Below are 24,180 nucleotides of genomic sequence, written 5' to 3' on the forward strand. Positions count from 1 at the left end.
AAGCAAATGTGTTTTTGTGATTTATTGTTTTTTTAATTGACTGGTAATGGGACTGTGAGCAGTATCACAATACAGCGCAAATATTTGTGGGCAGATTTATTCCATTGTGGTTATCTCCATTAAAGCTATCAATGTTAGTAGCTGCAAAACCAACATTATGAAGCCGCGAGGTGTGTGAGATAAGGGGCTTAAATAATGACAGTATTTTTCAAACTATTTGTGAATCTGGGGCTTGTGTAAAGTTTGTCAGTAGAGCAGGTTTTGTGGCAGCATTGTACCTTTGTGTTGTTTGATGCTGAAAGGGTCATATTGTAGGTGGAGCATTACCTCATCCAGGAGTTTTCTGACATAACATTGTGTCTGTGTACGCTGTGTTAGTTTTTCCACTTGCGTTTGGTCCATTCAGAGTCGTGTGCAATATTTGCTCTGGTGATTTAACATGGCAGATGTGGTCATGTGGGATGCTCTGCCAGATACATTATATTTTGTTTAAGTAAAATAATTCACATTCTGCTATAATCTAATGTAAATATATGATTAATCTGAAAGTGTCTTAAGTCAGACTAATGTTGGCAGCAAGACTTGAAGTAGTTATTTGGGTACAGCCTAAAATAATCATAGCTACCATGGGAAGCTGTCCTTTTCCTTTAATACTGAAGTGTAACACATTAAACCCTGGTTGTGAGCCATGCTATAAAGCCACATCATGTAATGTGAGCTGACCAGTTCACACTGAGACAACTACCGGCCTCTTTGTGGTCTTAAAGGAATGTTGGCCATCTGGTTTTTCATATGACAATGGATTAAAGTCCATGTTTGTCACAGTATTGTATCATTTCTGCTCCAAAAGTATTGAATACATTATAGCGGTGGTTCTTAAACTTTTTACCGTGGAGAACCCCCTGAAATCTACTTTTTTGCCAAGTACCCCCATTCTTGCTTCAGCCTTTTTGATTGAAAAAAAATTGGCAAAATTTGTTCCTGTGCCAAAGGTGTGTGTTTATATTTTCAAAACTTTGTAAATAAACAACATATATTTATCTGTAATATATAAAAAAAATAAAATAAATAAATATATATACATATATATATATATATATATATATATATATATATATATATGTTAAATTATTTTTGCACACAAAAGTGCATTTTGTGTGCAATATGTAAACTGAAAAGTACCCTCTTTCATTGATGAGAAAAATAAATAAATTGGTCATTAATTAATAAACAAATCTTTCATCATCAAAAAATAATTACTTAGCTACTCAAATAAACTCATTTTGAATAATGTGAAATAGAAATGTTCTTAAAATTTTACCAAAGCTTAAACAAGATGATTGAAAATAAAACTATTATGTGAATGTATTTATTGTGTTTTATATTTCAGCATTAACTCTCATTATTTGTTTTGTATTCAGTATATGATAACTTATTTAATGTATTTTTCCCAAAAAATTTTCAGGTACCCCCTAGACTTCCTCCAAGTACCCCTAGGGGTTTACATACCCCACTTTGGGAGCCCCTGTGTTATAGAAATAGTTCCAGTGACATTATCTGAAAATACCTTTGTACAAATGGTTTTGTAATTTCAGCTCATGGTTTTGTGTTTGTCTAATGTTTGATATCCTTGTGTTTGTCCTTCAGGTGAGTGGGTGGTTTGCAGACAAACATGACTGCCAACAAGAGTTCGAAGGCTGTCCCTCGTGCAGGAGGGGGTAAAGCCCCCCGGGACAACCCCGACAGGTCAGTAACACCTGGGACATTATTGGATGAATAGTTCACTCATACTGTGTTACCTTCTGCGTATCTGTCCGACTACTTTTTTTTTTTAGTTAAGTTGTAACAGTACCACTCCATTGAACCGCTCACCACTTATCACATCCAAGTAGTTTTTCTATTTTTCACCTCATGGGAAAGAATGAGTGGTGATTGTCAGTCATGATAGCACTTTCAGAGCTTCTGCAAGTACGATCCTGTATCCTGGACCAGGGCCCCATCCAACTTTAAACTGTGAGTAGTGAGTTAATGCTTGTGTTAGCATGTTGAGAGCTGACAATGTCCTGCTGAGAGAGAAAAACCAACTTTGGGAATGATACGTATTATCTTGACTATTTGGTCACACAGTCTATCATCCTGTGCATTTTTACCACTTTTTCTGTAACCAAAAAGTTGGAGCGAGCAGACTGGAAAGAAAAGATTTAGTCTCATATCTCACATACAGTAGCTACACATGTACTTCTCAGTGAGTGGTACTGTATATTTACAATGTCACACTAATCTATGGATAGATTTTCTGCATTGATAAGGTGATACACATACAAAGGAAATTTAGCTGAGAGAGATTTACTCAAACTGAAGAAAAGTTTACTCTACTCAGGTAACATTTGGTCCCTCTCTAAAAAGAGTAAAAGTTACTTGTGGTAGATCTCTCCAAACACAATATAGAGACAAATTTACTCTATTTGAGGAAAATACTTTTGACTAGAAAAAATGCTCAGTAATTTTTTCCTGGGTAGAAGAGAGGACTTGTAACCTGTGGCAGAACATTTGTATAATTACACATGTACTCATGTAGACCTAAGTGGCAAACCACAAAAATAATGAGAATCTTATTGTTTGGTTGTCTGTAAATATTTAACACATTCATTTGTTAGTAAATGCCCCACCGGCCACTTTCCTCTAACATGATAATTGTGTGTTTGTTTGTAGCCTATTGCAGCAAATTATCGGTTTATTAAATCATCTTCAAAACAAAATGCTTTTCCTGATCTGTTTTTATACATATCGATATAAAAACAACAGTTGTGTGGCGCACTTCTTCACAATACTCAATGTACAATATACATCCCCCCAAAATAGAGTAAAACAAGCTTAATTTTTTTGGCCAAAACGCACACTAAACAGTGTAGCCTGGAGAAGCACACACAATGACATGCCCCTGCATGGCAGGGAGGAATAAAAGCAACACTATTCTTACCTTACCATGTAAATCTACTTTGAGGGCATAATTGAAAACTTGGAAAATTGAAGATCTAATGACTGATCTCCTGCCAATTCTCTAATGTTTAAAATGAGTGTCCTACACCTCAGGGATCACAGTAACAACAGTAGCAAAGCCAGACTAGAGAGGTGTTTTGGCAACATGTCACAGAATATATTGAGGAGAGAGAGAGAGAGAGTGAGAGAGAGATAGTGCACATTTAATGAATGTATACATATAACAAACCGCCAAGCTCCAAAGCTCTCTCGTAACATTCTGTATGCAAACAAGTAGAAGAGAAAAACAGCTGTTTGATGATGAAGCCGACATTCGCTGAACTATTATCATAAAAGTGCTCCTTCTGAGAGCAGTCTGCTGCATCCATCCTGGTCAGTAACAGGAAGTGGCTTGTGGTTAGCGTGCCCTGGAAGCCTGAGTGAAAGCCAGAGGCCAGGTTGTCACTGGCATTCAGCGCTCTGTTCTGTGCTGTATGTGTGGCCGACCGAGCCGTAGTGGACTAAACTGGGCTTATTTTTACAAGCATGATCCCACCAGAACCCCCTAAAAGTCCCCAAGCCCTAAATAGACAAAAATTCTGCACATATTTTCTTTTAGTGTCTGAACATGAGAGGTCTATGTACTATAGTTAAACATTTTACAGCAGAACTAACCCTGGTGCTGTGATAACTTTTAAAGCTTTCTTAAATATAGTGGATGTTTTTACTTTTTCACTAGATTAAATCCCCACATAAAGTACAGTTGTATTGAAATATTAATGTCAGATCCATAACAAACTTTAAAGATTGTAAAGATGAATATAAAGTGAACTAAAATAAATAATACGTAGCAAACTAAGTAATTTCATTCATATTATAAATTCATATTATACAGTATACAAAGCTTATGTATTATAGTGCTCACTAGAGTTTCATGTCAATCTAGGGTTGTGGAAATGAACAATGGCATTAGGTTCCCTGATTATAACGTACTTAACAGACGGGTGCAGTCTATCTCTGAATCATCAGTGACACACACACACAGAGCCAACAAACTTTTAATATTCCACCCATTTGGTTGTTTTTTGTTCGTTTGCCGTCATGTTAGTGGAGTCATGAATCCAACTTGGAGACGGCGCACTGAATCTTCTCAATTTTCCAATTATAAAATGAGAAAAGAATGTAAAACCATAGTGATCAATCCAAAAGCAAAAAAATGTAATCATCCAATTAAGTCAATAATGTTCTCCATTACTGGCAGTAGAATTGCATTACTGACTGTTTGGTCTGGTTGCTACTAAAACACTCGCATCGATATTTAGCTTCAAAGATGCTGTTCACTCTCTGGCTCCCTGCTTTAGCCACAACACTTGGCTGAAGTTAACTTAGGGCTTTTGCCAGTGAACCAGTAAGATTTCAATTTGCCTGACAAATTCTAATAGCTCCCTACTGAACCACTGCAAAATGTCTTATAATAATATCAGTGTGTGTTCAGAAAATGTATGTAACACACTGTATGTGCTTCAAATATGATCCTCTTAAAATGCTTAAGTTAATTACATATTATTCAGTTTACTTATTTAAGAAATATCCAATACTATAAAATATGTTTTCATTGAATGAACTTCAGTTGATTAGATAAGTACACTGAAGTCATTTGTATTATGTAAGTCACACAGACACATGATGGTAAAACGCCATGTGACAGCATACGTCATTTACCAGTAGTTTGGTAACCACTACATAAATGTTTATCTTTGTCAAAATTATCATATTAAGTACACTTTTTTTGCCAAGCTTTGGGAAATTAAGCTCATTGATATCTAATTTCTAAAAATTACAAAGTATATAGTATAATTGTATATTCATTATCCCCCACATCAATATAAACCAGCTTTTAGAACTTTCAGACATGAGCTGTCATCATGAAATCTCATATTTCTTCGGGGGAAGTAAGATAAGATGGACCCATCATGTTTTCAGCTTGCAGGTTCCTAGGTGTTTTAACATCTCCCCACCCTGGAGCACTGGGAATGAAACCAGGGAAGGGCAGAAAGGTGTGAGACTAGATGTGTCCCAACCTGCATTGTTGGATCACAGCCCTCACAGTCTTTCCTCCTCCCATAACGCTTGTTATTCTAACCATGGCTGTGACATCAGATCTCCCAATGCTTCCCTTTCACAAGAGTTAGCCAGTTTCCAAGTCATGACATGGTTCCTGAAAGACTGTGAGTAGTAATGTGTCAGAGATCTACAGGGAAGGTTTCTTTATCTGTGGAAATCCTACATGAGGAATGCATTGTGAGAAAAAACGTGAGTGTTGAACGATTGTACAGTAGGCAGTGAGAGTAGGACTAGCACCCGGTATCGCTTACCTGTAGGGATCAGACAAGCCTTCAAGGACCAGAGAGGAGCTGTGAGATTTTTACAGGTAAGTTGGCTGTAATAAATCTTGCTCAGCATGATGCTTTTTGTGTGAGGTCTGCCGTGATTCTCCTCAAGTTAGTTTGATTATGTGGAAAAATCTACAGTGGCATTTTAATGTAGTCTGTATTTCCTTTGGCATTAGTTGAAATCTTATGCTGCCAAAGACAGAATACTTTCCTGTGGTTATTCTAAATAAGTGGCTCAGGTTTTCATTTTGTCTTTGATCTTGGCAATGAAGTCAAAATTTTCAGCTGTATTTTTTTAGTTTTCTCCCATCTGTTCTCCATTAAATTTCTGTTATTGTTTATTCAGCAGGGCTTAGTGGAGTTGGTGCCAACTTTTACAACTTGCTTATTAGACGTAAATATGTCCTTTTCTTGGTCATTTTTCTGATGAATTTAAATATTTACACCATTCTTTGCCCTTTCTCTTTCTGGTTTCAGGTGCCAGTCTACATCACCTGTTCTCTCTACCAGCCAGGGACAAGGCCAGAAGCCACTCGTCAACGACGGAGAGAACTCAGGGAAGCAGAGTCGGTACGTCAGGACCGACGGCAGGTTCCTGGTACGTGCTGGCTGGAACAGCAAGGCCGCTACTCTATGCGGTGGTACATCTCTAACAGGTGACCCTGAGTCCCAAGGCCTTCTCACCAAGTCCAAGAGCATCAGTTGCCTAGACAACAAGCTTTCTATCTATAAGCCCTCACTTCAAACCAAGGAAAAATTTCAGGAAAGCCAGAGCATCCAGGATTTGAAGGAGAAACAATCGGGGGATCTCTGTTCAGGAGATCGACTTAATGGTCGACCTCTGAGTTGGAGCACACTCTCATTGGGACCTCCATCTAACCAAGGCCACAAGCGCACCCTCTCTGTCACACGCTCTGTGACCAGTGCCCCCCCCACTGCCATCCGCAAAAAGATCTCAGAATGGGAGTGCAGGAGGGTGGCTTTGCCTAGGATGAGCTTGTGCCTTGATAAAAGGGCAGGGGGAGAGCGTGTTGGGGGCAGTGAGGGCTGCCCCAGTGTGCTCTCTTCTCCCTGCAGTGAGAAGAATTTTGATTTTAAGGGAGTTCGCAGGATGAGCACGGCGTTCTCTGAATGTTCCTACACAGAGACGGAGGAAGATGAGCGAGTTTCAGACAAAGATGGTATAGGTCGCTTCCAGAAAAGGATAAGCAAACTGGAGTCCTCAGGAACATTTGTACGTTCCTTGTCCGCTCGGAAGGAGACGTCGGCAGTCCTCAACAGGATACAAAAGATAGAGCAAGCCCTAAAGGAAAATCCCACCACACCCCCTCCACGTTATCTGAATAATTGCTATGCCCCAGATAAGACAAGACAAAAGTCTTTTGTTGTAGGTGAGGATTTTGACAGTACATGCACCAGTAAGCGCAGCAGTATTTGTTCAGTTGCCACTGAACCAGATGCTCTCCTGGTGTCTGATAAGCTCTCTAAACTCAGACAAAGGTTTAGTGTGAGCTCAACCAGGTCTGAGAGCCCAGAGCCACCCTGCCCACAGACCACTGTTGGCACACCAGTCAACCCCTTACCTAAACCCAAACGCACTTTTGAGTACGACGCCAAACAAGACCAGAAGGGCGTGTTGCCAGCCAATGGACTACCTCCAGACAGAGCCTCTGAGTCTCCGCCACCCCTGCCCTCAACCCCTGCACCCAGCATGATACGCATGGGAAAGACAGAGGGGAACGCCTCCATGAGGCTCCAGGACAGGTGAGACATGAACATGTAACTTGGATTCATCGCAACATTTAATCAGGGTTTCTATGAAAAATCTAAAAGTCTAAAATCTTAATATGTCTTAAACATGATTTTTACTGATCTTAGGAATTTATTGCATCATGAAGTCAGCATTACTTTTATAGTGTTACCTTAGTTGAAGTCTTGAATGTGTCATTGGGAAAAATCTGCATTAATAACGCTATAACAAATCTATAAAACAAAAAACAACATGGAACCAATAACAGCTATGGCAAAATGTGCAACATGATCAGATAAATAGCAATGTCTTGAGCAATAAGTTAAAATTGTTTCTATTAGTGTTATTCTTGTCCTTATTTGGGGAGGGAAAACTCATATTTGCTAGATATTCTTTGTACCTTTTGCCAGTATTGGTGTGCAATAGGTCTTAAATTGCATTCAAAAGGATTCTGCAGAAACCCTGTTAATATATGAATACCTTCAAGAGTATATACCATTTTGTTTTTGTACATTTTCTGACAATAAAACATATTCATCTTTGAGTCCACTTCATAGTTTACAGCATGTACTGAAGATTTACTAAAACATAGTATATACAGCCTGCTTTCTGCTATAAAGAATGAGCACAGTGAATGTGTTGGGACCTATTTGAGGAAACCCACAGTTGTGGTCTGCCATACTTTCATACATGTCTAACCCTCTTGTGAGGAATTTGGATCACAGTGTTTACTTTGGTGTAGTTAAGTTACAGATCAATGTGTGTCATTATGACGCTGGAGGAATCCAGTCTGGCTCGCCTAGTTTTGTTTTTTAGTTAGGATTAGAGATGAGGATCTGGGATCTTAAGCAGCGTAGTGTCTGAAATAATAAGGTTATGAATCAACAGGACTGGTTTGATTTTGAAATACTGGACCAACACCAACACAGATGTTTGATTGTGTTGTTTACCTATAAAGGTATGGGCCAAATGTATTTACATTATAACATACTGTTTTTGTCACTTAATGCCATAAACTTGTTAATCAGTTGTCAAGTTTCTCAAAAGCTGTGACTTTGAAGAGTAAGACTTATAACACCGGGCTAAGGGCATTATGTCCTGCTGTTCTTTGCTAACATAACTTCATCTTGAATTTATCTTAATATTATTTAATTTTGTGACAAATTGGAAATAGTTTTGGGAAACAGAAAAGATGATTTTATGCTATAAACGTTAAATGATTAGAGCTACGTACATACATGCCAAATAGTCTTTGAAATGTTGGTAAAAATTTCTGCTTTTATTCATTCTTTCTAAAAGATTTTGTGTCACAGATACTTGAATGAATACACTATACCTATACTAGGTACCTATAGATACCTATAAACAGTTTGCAGAAAAGAATATGTTATTAAATCACACTGAAGACAGTGAATTACTCTTCCTGTCATGGTTATTACAGCAGTTGAATTCTTGTTAGAGTATTCTTGTTTTTATTCATAACTCATAGCCTTTGGGCTCAGATGTCCTTGGTGTGTGGGTGGGGCCTCATCAGAATGTCCGTATGTGAAATGGGGATGAAAATCCTTAAACATTCGTCCCTTGGACTCTGTGTTTAACATTCCTGTGGCTCGAGCAGTTTCAGACCAAGCTTAAAAGCCACTAGCTGTCGATGGCGCGACATGACCGTACTGTAGATCCCTCCGCAGTAAAGTCCCTCTGCAGTGCCTTGACATTTGATGTGTGCCTTACAGTGTGCAAAGAACACTCAGAAGTAGTAAGATATCTGCATGTTTACTTGTAACTTATCAGGAATGTCATTGTGAAAGGAGTACATGCTGACGAAGGTGTCACTGCAACCTCTAAAAGTACTTAATACTTCATAGCTTCTGAGTTACTAGATTATATAAAAAAATGCTGATGTAATTTTTCTAAACACTAGAAATCACCTGTTCAGCCTGGTTAGTCCTTGAGCAACTTTACATCTGGATTCATTCTTTTTCTACCTTTTTGGAGAGACACTGGCTCTTAGTGCTTCTTTATTTGTCTGCAATGTTTGTCTCTATGTTTTGCCTGTTTTGATTTTCTGCATTTCTTTTCAGAGAGTCGTGTGAGTCGGAGGATGCTGCAAGCCTGCCGTCTTCATACCCGTCCTCACCTACAGAGAATGGCACATTAACTGCAGAGACACGGAGTCGACCCAACTCCAAAAGCACTTTAGAGGAAAATGCCTATGAGGACATTGTAGGTAAGTAAACTGGTAGCTGGTCTCCTTTTACATTGTGGTCTATCTGACTTAAGTCACTCTTACATACAGTTTAATTCACATTGATGATACAATGCTTTTATAAAATAGATATAGGAGACAACAGTGTTTGAGCTATCTATCAGGTTTTAGTTTATTGCTTAGTTCCTAGTTCTTTTGGATAAAAACATGTTTGGATAATTATATGGTAATTGTAGCCTGAAGGTGATAATGACCACATTAAGTCTACATCAAATGAAATTACATTTAAAATATATAGTATAAGTAAAGTGTTTACTGGATGCTCCTTACACTTGTCATCCACTTCTACAGTATGCAACTGTATAGTAATTTATATTTTAGTCCTAAGAGGTGAACAGTTCAAAATGATCAATTCAATGGTTCTTTGAGATAAAGTGTGTGAAATGTGACATATTAAAGAGTCAAATTCCTTTCCGCTAGCAAAATTACCCCAACCTTCTCTCCAGCTCAGCTGCAGGTCAGAAGGCTCCATCAGTACATACTTAATGTAGTGGAATTGTACACTACTGAGTGACTTCAGATTAAACTCTGTTGGGTAAAATACAAGCTGTGAATATTTTGAACTTGCTCAGTATTGCCTGTTCTCTAGCGCCTCCAAAATAGGCCATTTAGACCATCCTCATCTTGTGATGTATTGAAACACCCCCCTTTCACGTACTAATAGCAGAACAGTTGGGAAATCTTGCTAAGAAAAGAACATTATGTAGAGCTGAAGCCCCACCCCTCCCCCGGTTGTGCCCAATTGGATCTTATTTCAGAAAAAATGTTTTATTGTATTATAAGATAATTTTACGAGTACAGAAAATCTGTTTAACACAAACCTAGATGTTGTTTTACTATTTTTACCACAAACTGGGACTGTCTTGACTTTTGAAATTATCTTTCATCATATACATCATGTATGTAAACGGTGGCACAATTCAAACAGGAAAAACAAATTATTTGTTTCTCGCTATCATTCACATTTTTCCAAAGCTAAGTCCCATGAGGCACATTACAATGTATACATCTAAACTTCTGCATAGCCTTCTAAAGCAGAAACACATTGCAGACCAGTGCATGGACTTTTACTTTTTTTACTTTTAGAGACGTATTTCAACTTATCACGTGTCTTTTTGGATGTGCCATTAATTTTGTTGGTAATGGTTAGATGGCTGTTTTTATTAGAGCATGTCATGTTAGCTCTGTACATGTTATGACACGAGGACAGATAGTTTTGTTAGTTGTTTTGGAGAGCAGAGACATCATCATTCCACAAGTGTTAGTGTTTTATTTACCTCTTGTTGAACTGCAGCGGCCAGGTTAACAGTTAATGTTAATGAGCTCCTCAGTGCAGAGATGGATGAGGATAGTAAACGATGAAGGCAGTTGTACTTGTGCTTTACTTGATGTATTTATCAAGTGTTTAACATAGCTTTCTGTCTAAATGTGACACCAGCTTCCTTGTAGGCTGATCTGTGTTTGGGCAATCAGAAGATTTGCTGATGTTGCTGATGTTTGCTTCTGAGTGTAATATGAAGAATTTGTGGCAGAAGTGATGGGAAATCCCATCTGTCCTCCTCAGTTTGTCAATACCATTACAGAAGGCTTAAATATACACATATAAATAGTATAGATATAACTATTAGTGTCACAGGAACTTTAAATGAAGTGTATCATGATGAATCTTGGATTTGAAATACAATACCAAATGATTTGCAGTGTTGCAAGATGCATACTGACGGCCAAATGATGGATGGATGCTTTTCTTTGCTATGCACATGTTGCAATGGCCCATGCTATTTCTACATGCATAGAAGCCACAGAAGCCATGTTTTCTTGAATCATTGTTCAGAGCAGCGCTCATCAGCATTTTATTAAAGCCAAGGATGTGCGGAAGAGACTGTAAGGGCATGACTGATTTAATGTGGAAGCCAACAAAGCCCCCATTGTTCACCCAGCAGTGTGAGTGGAGAGTTTTCAGTCCACAGGGTTAGTTTTGCCAGAGACTGTTCATGACAAAGACATTGTCTCTCAGTGAGTTTGAAAGTGCTCCAGCTACTTAAAAAGATGGTTTCCAATCAAGACAAGGAGAAGAACAGTGGTCTTCATGACTGCAGTGGTTTACAGGTCAGATAATCCATCTAAGAGGCTGCCTTAGCAGTGGTTAGTGACTCATGTCTTGGTCCCTCAGTGAGCCTTGTTGAACAAGCATTTTCTTCCAAAAACCAGAAGTCCTCACTCATTTCCTAGCCTCTGTGTTAACATATTGGCATCATTGCCAACTGACTAACACAGTGGCATTTCGGCACTTATGCATGAGGTGAGATGTTTACCTAATAAATGCAAGTCATTTGTAAAGTATACTGAGGGATTACTCTTGTATGCTACAGTAATATCAGGGAAATGTGTGGGAACTTTTGAGCTGAGCAGCTGATAAATTATAAATATAGTGCTATATAATATAGTGAGTGATATGTTTACAGGCAGCTGAATGACTACCTGTGCAGTACAGCGATGATTCATCGTCAGTTTCACTAAATTTTACCTCACAGCACTGTTAGACAGTAAAACCTTCCCTAAATACATACCTGTACCAACACTGAAGCAACAGACTGTTGAGACTGAATTTTGATTTACTGGGTAAATCAAGATGGACTACAACTAATGAAATAAAGCAGGGACTGTTATACAGGCTGTTGTCTGTATGCTGTCAGTTTGCTGTTAAACATATGGCTATTGATTTTTAAAAGTCACCACAATGGAAAAAACAAAAGTCCCATAAGTTTTATGCCACTGTGAATAACAGTGGCTATGCTTTGTGCCCAACAACACCCTGTAGCTAAAATCATTGCAAACCACGGCCTCTTGGGGCTTATTGCTGCAGTCTGCGTGGTACCTATGAATAAACCTTTAACCTTTAAATAAATCTTATACTTAATCAGGCAAATATGCACATTTTGTCATTTTGGTGCAAAATGATGACAATGCTTTGTATACTTAGAATTAAGTGAAAGGGTTTATATTGAATCCAATTTTCAAACTTAATTAAAGTCTTAGAGGTCCTCAGAGTGTGGATTAGGTTTAGTTCATAAACCTCACATGTTGTTCACTCTACTATGTCTGTTTACCACTGGTTTTCAGTCCTGTTCCAAATGGGCGAGTCAGCCCTTAAAGTCAAATGAACTGCTGTCCACACCCCTTTCTTGTTGGTGCCATGGATAGCATCATGTAGACATCCTCATAAATCATCCCAGGGTTTCTGGTTCGGTTGGGTCCAGTGGGTCCTCGAGGACTGGCTTAAGGTGGCAGTTGTATAGCTGAGATGTCACAAATGTACAGAGTTACAAATGGCTTATTTCAGGCCTAGAGATCTGGCTGCATTTTAATAGTTTAACATTATTTTTAGAAAACCTTGTTTTTCGTGTCCTCTTTAACCTTACCTAAATTTGTCACAAGCAGATTGTCCCCAGGATAGAAACACTGTATAGTATTTGTGGTGCACAGTCTTATTCCCTTGCTGTAACCTATTTTTTCCACATTACACTATTTATTGTAGAGTGTCCACTTTAGGGTAAGCTGATATTGACATTGTTGATATGTTTGTTCTGTTCTTTTGCCCTACCCAGAAAGTCCATTGTGTGCACAGAAATGTACAATCACAGTGTGCAGTCGAGGTGTGTCCACTCCCTACATAATACTGTGTGTCTGGGAGTGTGTTAAAGAGAGATGTGGATGCTTGTAATCAGAGGAGTAGATTAGTACCCTCCAGTACATAAGCAGCCATACAGACATATCATTTTCCCAGCAGGCTCTCATTACAGTACTACTTCATTTTAATGGAGTAGTGACACAACATGGGGTCAGACTAAGCCCTCTTATTCGACTCCTCAGCTTTAATGATGCACAGAAAATCACTCTAGCGATCTAATTTACTGTGTGACAAAACAAAATGCGTTAATTATCTCTAGCGGTGTGTTTTGACTCCATGAGTGTGTACCTGGGCGTACGTATTTACCTCAAACAATTTTCAATAATTAACCTAAAAATAGATAACTGAACAAAGCGGTGTGTGTAGGTTAATGTTTACACAACCACACACACACACACACACACACACACACACACACACACACTTAGTCATTGTTTAAAATCCTGAGTTCATTGGGTTGCTCAGGAAGAAGGGACACAGCTACCACCAAACAGATTTTGTTCTTTTCCTTTCTATTGAGAGATAGCGCTGCTTTTCTTTCTTTTAAAAGTTCCCCTCATGCATTTCGACGCCATCTGGCTCTGTTTTTATTCTTCAGTGTGGTTTCTTCACTTTCTCACAACCTTTTTCAGACCCTGCCAAAAAGCTATTCTCAGAGCACATGTCTGAATAGACATGGACTGTGGTGTTACACAAGTTTTCTCTTTATTTAAGTTGGCGGTCTGCCAGGTGACATCAGTGGGAGCTGTGCAGTATGTTCCTATTCTTTCCTTTTCTGCCATTATTTTTTTCACTGAGATGCATGTATGAAGCTATCAGTAGCAAAGTCTGTCTTGATGAAGATCTTTTTTTTTACTTCCCTTAAAATAATGTAAAAGTTGAGACAGCCTTAGTTCAACTTGTGGCCTTTTGATTACCAGATATTAGCAATGTCATGTTATATATAAGAACATGTCAAGGGATGAAACATATTTACTTCCCTGCTTTTTCTTTTACAAGTGTCTGTTATTTTTAAGTCATTGTTAAGCCTTACAGCATAGTGTATTGCTCCCTTCTGTTTATTATGGGGGAACTAAGCACATTGTAATATACGACATTAAATTGAACGTATACTATAAAATAGTCTTGACTAAAAAAGACAAACATGACCTTTTTCTGAACAAAAATCAGATTTTTTTTGTTCAGTTTGCATTGTGTTATTACAGTATTCCCAAATAACTTCAAAAGTTGTTTAATTATACAACCTGCATGTTCAGACTTACATCATTTGAACAGTTTAATTTAGTAGAAGAAGTAGAAGAAGATGACCCTCTCCGTCATGTTTCACAGCAGACAGTTTGCATTTCTGGACAGTGACTCACCAGCGGTGTTGTGTCCAGCAGTTTCAGCTGGGCCCACAGGGGCCTATGGGGCCCAGTGCCAACAGTAATTGTTTTGGAAAAAGTTCAAAACTTTGTTCATTTGAGCCAGTAGCTAGAGACCTTTGACTTACCTTTTATGATTCATCTGTGTTCAGGCTTTAGGGAGGCCCTCTTGTGCCCCTGACACCCTTCACTGCCCCCTGTGTGCCCCCCTGACCCCTGCATTCTCTGTCTTCTGTCAACAACAGCCTCTGTCTGTCTGTGCACAGATGCTGACTCTACTGCTGACATTGAGCTTGAGCTAAACTGAATATCATCCCCACAGAGAAAGAGAATCCATATGAGGATGTTGACCTGAAGCGGAGGAGTTTGGGTCGGAAGTCTTGTCTGTCGGAGAGCAGCAGATCGTGGACCGCTATGGACAGGAAGCTGAACTCTCCACCTGAGGTACAATATAAACCTGGTGGGATTGTCATTTTGTTCCTGAGGTGAAGTGAATCCCTTCGCTGGGTGTCAGTGAGGGTTCCTGGACAAGCTCTCCTTACATCTCATTTGTGGCACCACAGGAAACAGTTTGATGTGTTTACATCTGTTGATGTTCCACAGAAAGTCCAGGCTGCAGATTTGGCTCCCTCACATTAACACTGAGGGACTTCTCTCTTGCATCTGAAAAAAAGGGATTAAATATTGCTTTATTAAAAAAAGAATATTATTAGTGTCCTGAAATAGAATATGCTGTATTAATTGACTGTGACTGTGAAATTGACCAAACCCTCTGTGTTTGTTTCCTGTGCTACTAGTTGCCTTCCAAACCCAGTAGCCAATCCCTGCGCCTGACTGGCCCCTGCGACAGGAAAAGCCACCGGATCTCACAGTTGTCCAAACGCCACAGCCATGATGACATGCTTCTTCGCCCTCAGCTGGGTGTTTCACCTGTTTCACCTTGTGGCCTGCTGGATGACAGCCTATGTGGCACCAGTGATACTCTGGCCTCACACAGGCACTGGAGGATCCCCAAGGTACATACCACCAGATCCTACACAAACACCTGCACTAAGTTAGAGCAGATCCTGTCTCTATTCTCAGTCCATCCTGCGTTTTAGACCAGCTCAGATTTCTGCAGAGATTCAGTTGAGAAAGTAGCAGCTCTGGATCAATTATAATGCCTTTAGTTTAGAGGTTTTACAACACATTGCCTCTGAACGTGTGTAATTGCTGCTTAGGTTTTGGCTCTTGCAAGTGCTTTTTCTCAAGAAGTCTCTTTGAAGCTTTTCAGGTTTATTTCTAAGCAACCCTTAAAGTACACGCTTAGCCTTTTTATGCTGTTACTTTTGGACAAGGACACTCTTCTCAATACTTACGATCAAAAGAAACTAAATTTAAGATTCCCCAACAGAGAATATCTTTTTTCCTTCATCCACAGCTGGTCCAGAGGATTAACTCCATTTACTGCACTAAACGTGGGAAGAAGAGGCTGAAGAAATTGTCCATGTCCAACATTGAGACAGCATCTCTGAGAGGTAAAGGTTCTCTTCACGCTCTTCATCCACTGGTGAGCTAAGTGCGTCAATACCTACACCTCAGTGAACCACATAGCATTCTAGCTACATCTTTCTCATGACGTAAATATGTTTGTGAAATTGGCCCTTGACCTTTGAAAAACATTCTTGTCCCTCTCATGTCTGCTTCCAGATGACAACAGTGAGAGTGAGAGTGACTCTGATGACAGGTTCAAAGGTGAGAGACCACAACATTCATCTGATGTCCAGGGGTGAGGTCATGTTAGCCCTGACATATTTTTCTCAGCTCTGGTATGGACCATAGAAATGGGAGATAGACAGGTTAAGGACATTTCGCAAACCAATTTGCATCAAGAGACTTTGGCTCTCATAGCAGCTTAAGGCTAATATTAAGCATCTCAACTGGAGTTACTGACTTTGAGAGAAGATAATAGCTCAAAAAATAAATGTTTCTCTGTCCTACAACAGATATCAAAGTTCTAATAAAATTAAAGAAAATTCTAGCAGTACCTGCTTTTAAGAGAGAGGGAAAAGAGGGTGATCGGCTTTTTCTTGCTCCAAATTCCATCATATCAGCCGTATAAGATCCACATCAATCTTTAATAAAATCTAACAAAAACCGAACACATCTGTGTTTGATAGGAGTTTCCTTCTGTCTGATTTTAGCACAGTCTACTATTGTCAATAAGCGTGAATTACACCAAAATATGACATTGTAACTGACTTACCAACTTTGTTTGGACAAAAATGGAATTGACTAATGCTTCCTTCCATCCTCAGCTCACACCCAGAGGCTGTTGAAACTACAGTCGATCCTTCGACGGGCCCCCAGCTACCGCACACTGGAGCTGCAGCTCATTGAGTGGCAGGAGAGAGAACTCTTTGAATATTTTGTGGTTGTTTCCCTGAAAAAGAAACCCAGCAAGAACTCCTACTCTCCAGAGGTCACTTATCAGTTCCCAAAGGTAAAAGCTTGACAGTAATGAAGAAATCCCTCTGTTGGTCCTTATATCACTTTTACACCTGATATAACAAGAAAAAGCCCATGTGTTATACACAGAAGCATCACATAAGTCGCCCTAAATGTTTTTAGTTTATGACTTACAGCTACATCATCGCTGACCGTGTTCCAAAGTATACTGAAGGTTTTTAGATTGATGAATCCAATTTTCCTGCCTTTCAATTTGAAGATCATTTTCAGTTCATGCTAACACAAACTGAAGCCTTAACCAGAGACTCAGTCTTTCCTGACATAATTAATCAATTAGACTTGACATTTTGTAATTTGTAGGGTCAAAGCCACAATATAATTATGTTAAATGCTGATATGAACTGAGCCTGTTTAAAGAATATACTTATAGCTTTTGTACATTCAGATGACTGGTGGAAGCAGTGATGTCTAAGATAACAGACTGTAATGATACAAGTTTGGCAAAAGATTGAGAAGAATGGACTGGTATGTCAATAAGTGAAATCATATTTAGACACTATAATGTAAACGTTAAGGCCAGTGATAACGTTCTCACATATAGCATTCTTTCATGGGTGTGTATGCTGTTTGTTGGCAAGACAGAAACATATTAGCAAATAAAATTTGTAGTGTATCACATAAATATTCCTGGGAGCCTACTGACATTTCAACAAAATCAGATTTATGTAGCATGAAGTCATTTAGCATTTATATATCTTAAGTTATTTAAGACATAGTTCAGTAGAATTGTCCCTTGGAAAGATGTCTGGGGACACACTCAATAGGCTGTGGCACTGATGAGGTTGGTGGGGCAAATATTTAACCTTGAACGGGAGAAATGTTAATCATTTATTGGTCTCTCTGAAATCCATTGGGATTTTAAAAAAGGAGGACAGAAAGAGCCAATGGAGACTTGACTCGACTCCTCTCCTCTCCTCTCCTCTCCTCTCCTCTCCTCTCCTCTCCTCTCCTCTCCTCTCCTCTCCTCTCCTCTCCTCTCCTCTGTGTTTTCAGCACTTCATACTCAGTTAAGCAGCTATATTTCTTTTCAGTGTCTATTTCACTTATGAGACATCATGCGTGACAAATGATGGACCTTGAACTTTGAACTTTGTATCACTCCTCTCCTTTCACAGCTAGAGAGGCCCACCAAGCAGATGAGGGAGGCAGAGCAGAGGCTCAAAGCCATTCCTCAGTTCTGTTTCCCGGATGCAAAAGACTGGAGTCCTGTGTCAGAGTACAGCAGGTAGTACCTAAAACGGTCACATTCTATATGTTATTGGCATTTTTCATATGCACAGACTATGAAGCTTGTTTTATTGTATAGTATGAACATTTATAGGTGGCTTGGGACATGTATCTACATGTGTGGTTTATGTTGGTTCTCATCTATACATATTTGCTTGTTGCTACAGTGAGACCTTTTCCTTCATGTTGACTGGAGAGGATGGCAGCAGGAGGTTTGGGTACTGCAGACGCCTGCTGGTAAGCCACTGCTCAGCTCCCCATCCTGCTGGGTACTGTTTGTTATCACAGCCCTTTTTGTTTTTTGAGCATATGACATAGTTTTCCTGCGGCAACTGAAAAGCAAGGTTAAAGTATAAATGATGCAAAATGCCTTCTTTAGCTCACAACCCTTACATCTGCTTAGCATGGGCAGAGACCTGCTATGATTTTGTTGTTGTGCTCTCACGAGGAGAATAAGTAAGGAAAAGAGAAAAGTGCATTCAGTTACATTGCTGAAATAGTAATTATACAACTGTGTTTTTGAAATAAAACAATTCAGAATGACATATAATCATAGATGCATTATACGTTACAGAAGTGACAGAATAAGTTTTTGTTTTTGAGTTGATACTGCAAACATTTAGTCATAGACATAAATTGTCTAAAATCTTAAGAATGTCATAATTTTAGAAGAAATCTGGTCTGGATTGACATACTTTAATTTAACAAGAGTTTCTCAGGGGAAGGAAGACAAAGAAAAACCATGAAAAATCCGAACTTTGTCATTCTGGAGCATTTCCTTCTTATAATGAGGCTGGAGAAGACTTTGAAGTTTTTTTGTTGAGCTTCCCATTTAGCTTGCGGCCAACAAGCATGACTGTGTGGGATTCTGTGAATGCTGTGGTGATTTTGTTTGCCATTTGGTATTTCTGAGTATGTTTACAATACTACATTGTGTACGTTCGCAGAGGTTTTACTGGGAGTGTCTTTACAACTGTCTATGTATATGTACCAGATATCAACCAGACCTGTTTTAAATTCTTCAAAAAGACAGTTCTTCGTCATGTGCCCCCAATTTTTCTCTGGTAGCCCCTGTTGATCTGATATTTATCTTGATAGAAACAGATTTTAATGAAGGTGGAGGAAGAGGTGAGCTGTTCTCCTTCAGTGACTTTGCTTCCTCCCTGCTGTCTGTCCAGCGGTTGGCAGCAGAAAGGCATTCCTGAGGACTTGAATCAAGCTGCACATAGTTGATTTAATCATCCATTTGGAAAAGCGGAGGAGAAACAAGAGGAGAAAATTGTATACCTAATATGGACAAGTGAATTGGCGTTTCTTGAGTGCTTGTGTTCATTTGTGTCTGTGTGTTTGAGTGTCTCTGTCTGTGTTTCTATAGTGTCTTAGAGCACATAATGGTCCATGAGTGAACTGAGGAAGATAGATATGATCAGCCGAGACAGATAAACCACCTGTGTTTAAAAACTTTCCATCCACATGAAAGACTTTAACCTTCGATGACAACCTAGATAAAAGATTACAGTATTTAAACTACTTATCAGTGCACAACTCTCATCTTTTTTCTTTTATGTATAGAAAATGAAACCCTCATTCTTTCTGGCCACTCCTCTATGCAACTTTAAGTGTTTTTAAGTGTTGTTATGTGCTTTAACACACAACTCAACTAGCTTATCATTATGGTTGATGGCTGTTGACACTTAGGTCTAATACGTTTCTTTCGTTACAGCCAAGTGGGAAAGGACCTCGACTTCCAGAGGTGTACTGCGTCATAAGCAGACTGGGCTGTTTTGACTTGTTTTCCACGGTGAGCTCAGCATCACACACTGCTGCACACGCACACACATGCACACACTAACACATGTACACGGTCAGCTGTGTGTGTGGTGGAGCTGTAAATGACTTTCAGCAGACCTTCTACTAAACGCCTGTTCATTTGTAAACCTTGTATCTTTCTTTTCTTTTTTTCTGCCTTCTGAGTTCTCAGAGCAATCGTTTCCTTCACTTTTGTCTGTTGTGGTGCTAACACAAAGCAGAACTGTCACTTTGTTTGACTTTTTCAGCCTTATCTAATTACTTGTTAAAGCAAATTCCAGGCTTTAAAGTGGCAGCTATGTGACAAGAAAATAAAATAATAGCATTTTTCAAAGACAGGGTGTAAATAAGCACAGCGTCTACTATGAATTCCCTTGAGACTATGGGCGAGCTCTCTGAAAGCTAAAAAAAACTTATGATAACCTGCCACCTGAAATAGCAAATATTAATTATTTACTACTAAACAAGTCTAGTCTCCTGTGGTGTGACATTTTATGTTATTTACTGTAAATGCATTCATTTTAAAAGTGGTGCAGCAGCAAAGTGGAGACTAAAATACAAGGAGTATATTTTTTGGTTAAGGTCTTTCATGGTAAATGAGCGAGGAGGACATTAGAGTTTGACTGCAGAATAACTTTTGTGAGACAGACAGATAAATAAAGGCAGAGAGAACAAGGGAGGTGATATCATATGACCTTAAAAACGAGTGATTCTCCGATCAACTTTCCAGACAGGAGGCAGCTTGGACTAAAACAGGCAGACAGGCACACTCGGTGGAATTTTCCAATCATTCAGACATGGAAAGAAATGAATTTGCTATTTTCAAAAAACAGAAAATGTGCATAGAGTTCTAGACAATTTGTAATTTATATATATATATATATATATATATATATATATATATATATATATATATATATATATATATGAATTTAATATGGTGTAGACAAAACCGTAGACTTGCATATCAGCAGATATAATAATAAGGGATTCCATTTGTATAGCGCTTTACATTATGGATCCATTATTTATTTGCTCTCACATTCATACTCTGGTGGTGGTAAACTACATAAGTAACTACAGCTGCCCTGGGGCAGGCTGATGGAAGCATGGCTGCTAATTCATGCCAAACAGCCCCTCCAACCACCACCAAACACTCATATGCATTCATACACCAGTGTGAGTGACACTGGAGGCGGGTGAAGTGTCTTGCCCAAGGACACAACAGACTGACTAGGACAGAGTGGGATTTGAACCTCCAACCCTTTAGTTATTGGATGACTCACTCTACCTCCTGAGCCATGGCTGTCCATATGATATGTTCTTGTTGGTAATATCTCATATACTCTTTCCATGCATGTTCAGATTCTTGATGAGGTTGAGAGACGGCGAGGCGTCTCAGCAGCCCTGGTGTACCCCTTCATGAGGAGCCTGATGGAGTCTCCCTTCCCTGCGCCAGGGAAGATCATCAAAGTAAAGACCTTTCTGCCTGGTGCAGGAAATGAGGTAAGAGCTGCTCATGTTTCAGCGTAAAACTGAATGAAGCCATGCACCCTTCACACCTGCTTCTTTAAGTTGGTCAGAGCATTTACTGTATACACAACTGCAGCCCAGTGAAGTGTACTCCTGGTGTTTGTGCAGGTCATTGAGCTGAGGCGGCCCACTGATTCCAGACTGGAGCACGTAGACTTCGACAGTCTGTTCAGGTGTCTGAGTGTACGGCAGGTGATTCGCGTCTTTGCCTCTTTGCTGCTGGAGCGCAGAGTCATCTTTGTGGCTGATAAACTCAGGTGAGACCCATCACATTTCCATCCAGTACAACACATGGGAATATATTATGTTGTAACTATTTTGTAATGATATCACTAAATAAACCTAAACTCAACTAAAAGATAATAATTTAACAAATCACAACTTGCCATGCCCCCATATTTGGCTTTTGTCGCTGCTTTTGTCCCTTTATTCATATTTTTGGAAGTATTTGATCAAATCAAGTGTTTTGTTTTATATAACTGAAAAGATATTTTTATGGAATATTGTCATAAAATATCACAGTGGCATACTAATGTTGCAACAACTTACCAAACATAACTTATTGGACAAAGTTATTATTTGAAAGTTATTATTATTGTGTTCTGTAAATTAGTCCAGCTTTGTTTATTTTCACCTGTGAAACTACAAGATCATTACATATTGATTAGTATCAGCAATGATTTAGGCAACAGGTTAGTAAGTTATCGAGTAAGTCAGCTTCTAAATCAGACACCCAGTCTTGTCGGTTTTGATAACAAATGTAAAGTGGGTCACATCAGTAGGAGTCATTTCCAGAGGAGAAAGGGTGGAGCTGATAAGATGTGAAGAGTCTCCAAGGACTCAGTGTCCCAGTCTTTCGTCTTGTTACAGAGCAGAGAGGACGGTGCTTGTGGAGCATTGGAGGCGAGGGTGGAGATTTGAGGAGAGAAGTAATCTCTCCATGTATCAGAGTCCAGTTTAAACAAACATCAGTGGGGGGCAGTGACTGTGAGGGGAAGGAATGCACTTCCTGTGTGCGCGACTCTGCCCTCTGTGATCTGTGGCTCGACTGTCACCGTTTGACTTATGACGCTGTGTTCACTCCCTGCATGTTAGTGACAGCACTCGGTGTCTCTCTTGAGAGAATCAGTTCAGGCTGCTCATTAGCTGAGGTGATAACATCAAGGAGTAACTGGGTGGGAATCATGAAGGACGTCACAATGAAACATTATCACAATGCATTAGTATGATATAGTGCATTCAAATATCTCTAAAATCTTATCTATTTAAGAAAAACATAGGTGCATAAGGCCCATCCTTCAGGAAAGAGGAGTCTGATCATCAGACAACAAACAAATCTAAAAGTAAGATTATAGTTACTTACAAATCAAGAAAGATATTTTTAAAACCAGAAAATAAATTATGGTGAAAGATCATGACACATGTTTATCACAAAAAAGTTATTATTTTGGACTGAAACGTCAGTTAAAATATCTGGTGTAAAACAAAACATATAATAAATCTTCAAACTGCAAATTATGTTTTGAGAAAATAGCAACAACAAAAAAATGAAAATTACAAATATGAAATGTACAGTATAATCATGTGGCTTTAACATACAGCCAGCATCCATGTCTGATGCTCTTTACTTTATGGTCTGTCTATGCAGTCTGTGTGTGTGGCATGTGCATAGAGTTTAATGTGCAAGCATGTGCACGGACATGCAGAGCTCCTGTGTTTGGGTTTCTTTGGGAAACAGTGACAGGGTCTGACTGCAGCATTAATGACTTCTTTGATAAAAGGGCTGCTCCCTCTGGAGCTCTGGTACATAATCTCTTCCCAAAATACCTCCAACAGAACATGATGTATGTTTCTTTCCCTTGAAATATATATTCAGTACAAGGAGGAATCGAGAGGAAAAGCCACGTTTGGCAGCAGGTCTCAGGGGGGTCAGCGTCTTTAAGATGTTGCATTCACTTCATTTTTGCAATATTAGAGTCGAGACTGTTGTTTTTTTTCCAGGAGGTGGTTGCTTCTACTGTAAAGTCAGCACAGGCAATTTCTTTTGAAGTGATCATTCATGATCCACTGCCTGTAATAACAAGTCCGAAGTGTAATCAGACGAATTCATCATCGGCTATGTCACTCTGTAATTGCTTAACTTAATTGACCTTCAGATGCTGAATGACTTTTGTCAGCGCTGTAGACTTATGTAAACAGTTTTTGTCAGTCCTCGGGGTGGGGTAGAGGACAGTTACCAAAATGTGTGAGCATGTCAGGATTTATCTCTTGGCATGACAGTGAAATTTCTCAGTAAACGTGTTACCTTGTTCTTTTGAACCGAAATGACTTTCCATAATGTGACTCAGTGGTGAAGATGATTCCAACTAATCATCACAGCATCATTTCAGTTAGGTTTGCCAATATTTGACTCCATGTGTGTCTGATGTAGATAAGGTCATAAAGGAAAGGTGAAATGTGTTTGAGTCAAAAGGAAGAGACCTCACAATGGCTTAGGAAAGCTTTTTTTTTTCACGACCATGGCAAATTAATCAGGCCCATTTTTCTTCAGCAAGCTGCTTACATTTCCACATAGACACTCTGGTTTCTCCGTAGTGTAGCTCACTTATTAGCTTTGGTCCCAATTTGAGCCAGCAGCAAACTAGTTATTAAACAGAATG

General features: G+C 39.2%; 1 protein-coding gene across 3 annotated transcripts in view; it reads left to right on the top strand.

Annotated features, from left to right (window-relative positions):
* dennd2b (DENN domain containing 2B) overlaps window positions 1-24,180 on the top strand; it is a 48,355-nt gene that overhangs the window by 16,018 nt on the left and 8,157 nt on the right. For all 3 annotated transcript variants that reach the window (XM_030130857.1, XM_030130858.1, XM_030130856.1), the window contains exons 2-14: window positions 1,648-1,746; window positions 5,850-7,136; window positions 9,204-9,349; window positions 14,766-14,887; window positions 15,241-15,459; window positions 15,864-15,960; window positions 16,133-16,177; window positions 16,741-16,925; window positions 18,067-18,176; window positions 18,346-18,415; window positions 19,902-19,979; window positions 21,353-21,493; window positions 21,629-21,777. In XM_030130857.1, the coding sequence (XP_029986717.1) occupies window positions 1,673-1,746; window positions 5,850-7,136; window positions 9,204-9,349; window positions 14,766-14,887; window positions 15,241-15,459; window positions 15,864-15,960; window positions 16,133-16,177; window positions 16,741-16,925; window positions 18,067-18,176; window positions 18,346-18,415; window positions 19,902-19,979; window positions 21,353-21,493; window positions 21,629-21,777 (2,723 nt within the window). In that variant the 5' untranslated portion in view covers window positions 1,648-1,672. The remainder of the gene's footprint in view (window positions 1-1,647; window positions 1,747-5,849; window positions 7,137-9,203; window positions 9,350-14,765; window positions 14,888-15,240; window positions 15,460-15,863; window positions 15,961-16,132; window positions 16,178-16,740; window positions 16,926-18,066; window positions 18,177-18,345; window positions 18,416-19,901; window positions 19,980-21,352; window positions 21,494-21,628; window positions 21,778-24,180) is intronic.

This window comes from Sphaeramia orbicularis, chromosome 3 (assembly GCF_902148855.1).
Source record: "Sphaeramia orbicularis chromosome 3, fSphaOr1.1, whole genome shotgun sequence".
NCBI lineage: Eukaryota > Metazoa > Chordata > Actinopteri > Kurtiformes > Apogonidae > Sphaeramia > Sphaeramia orbicularis.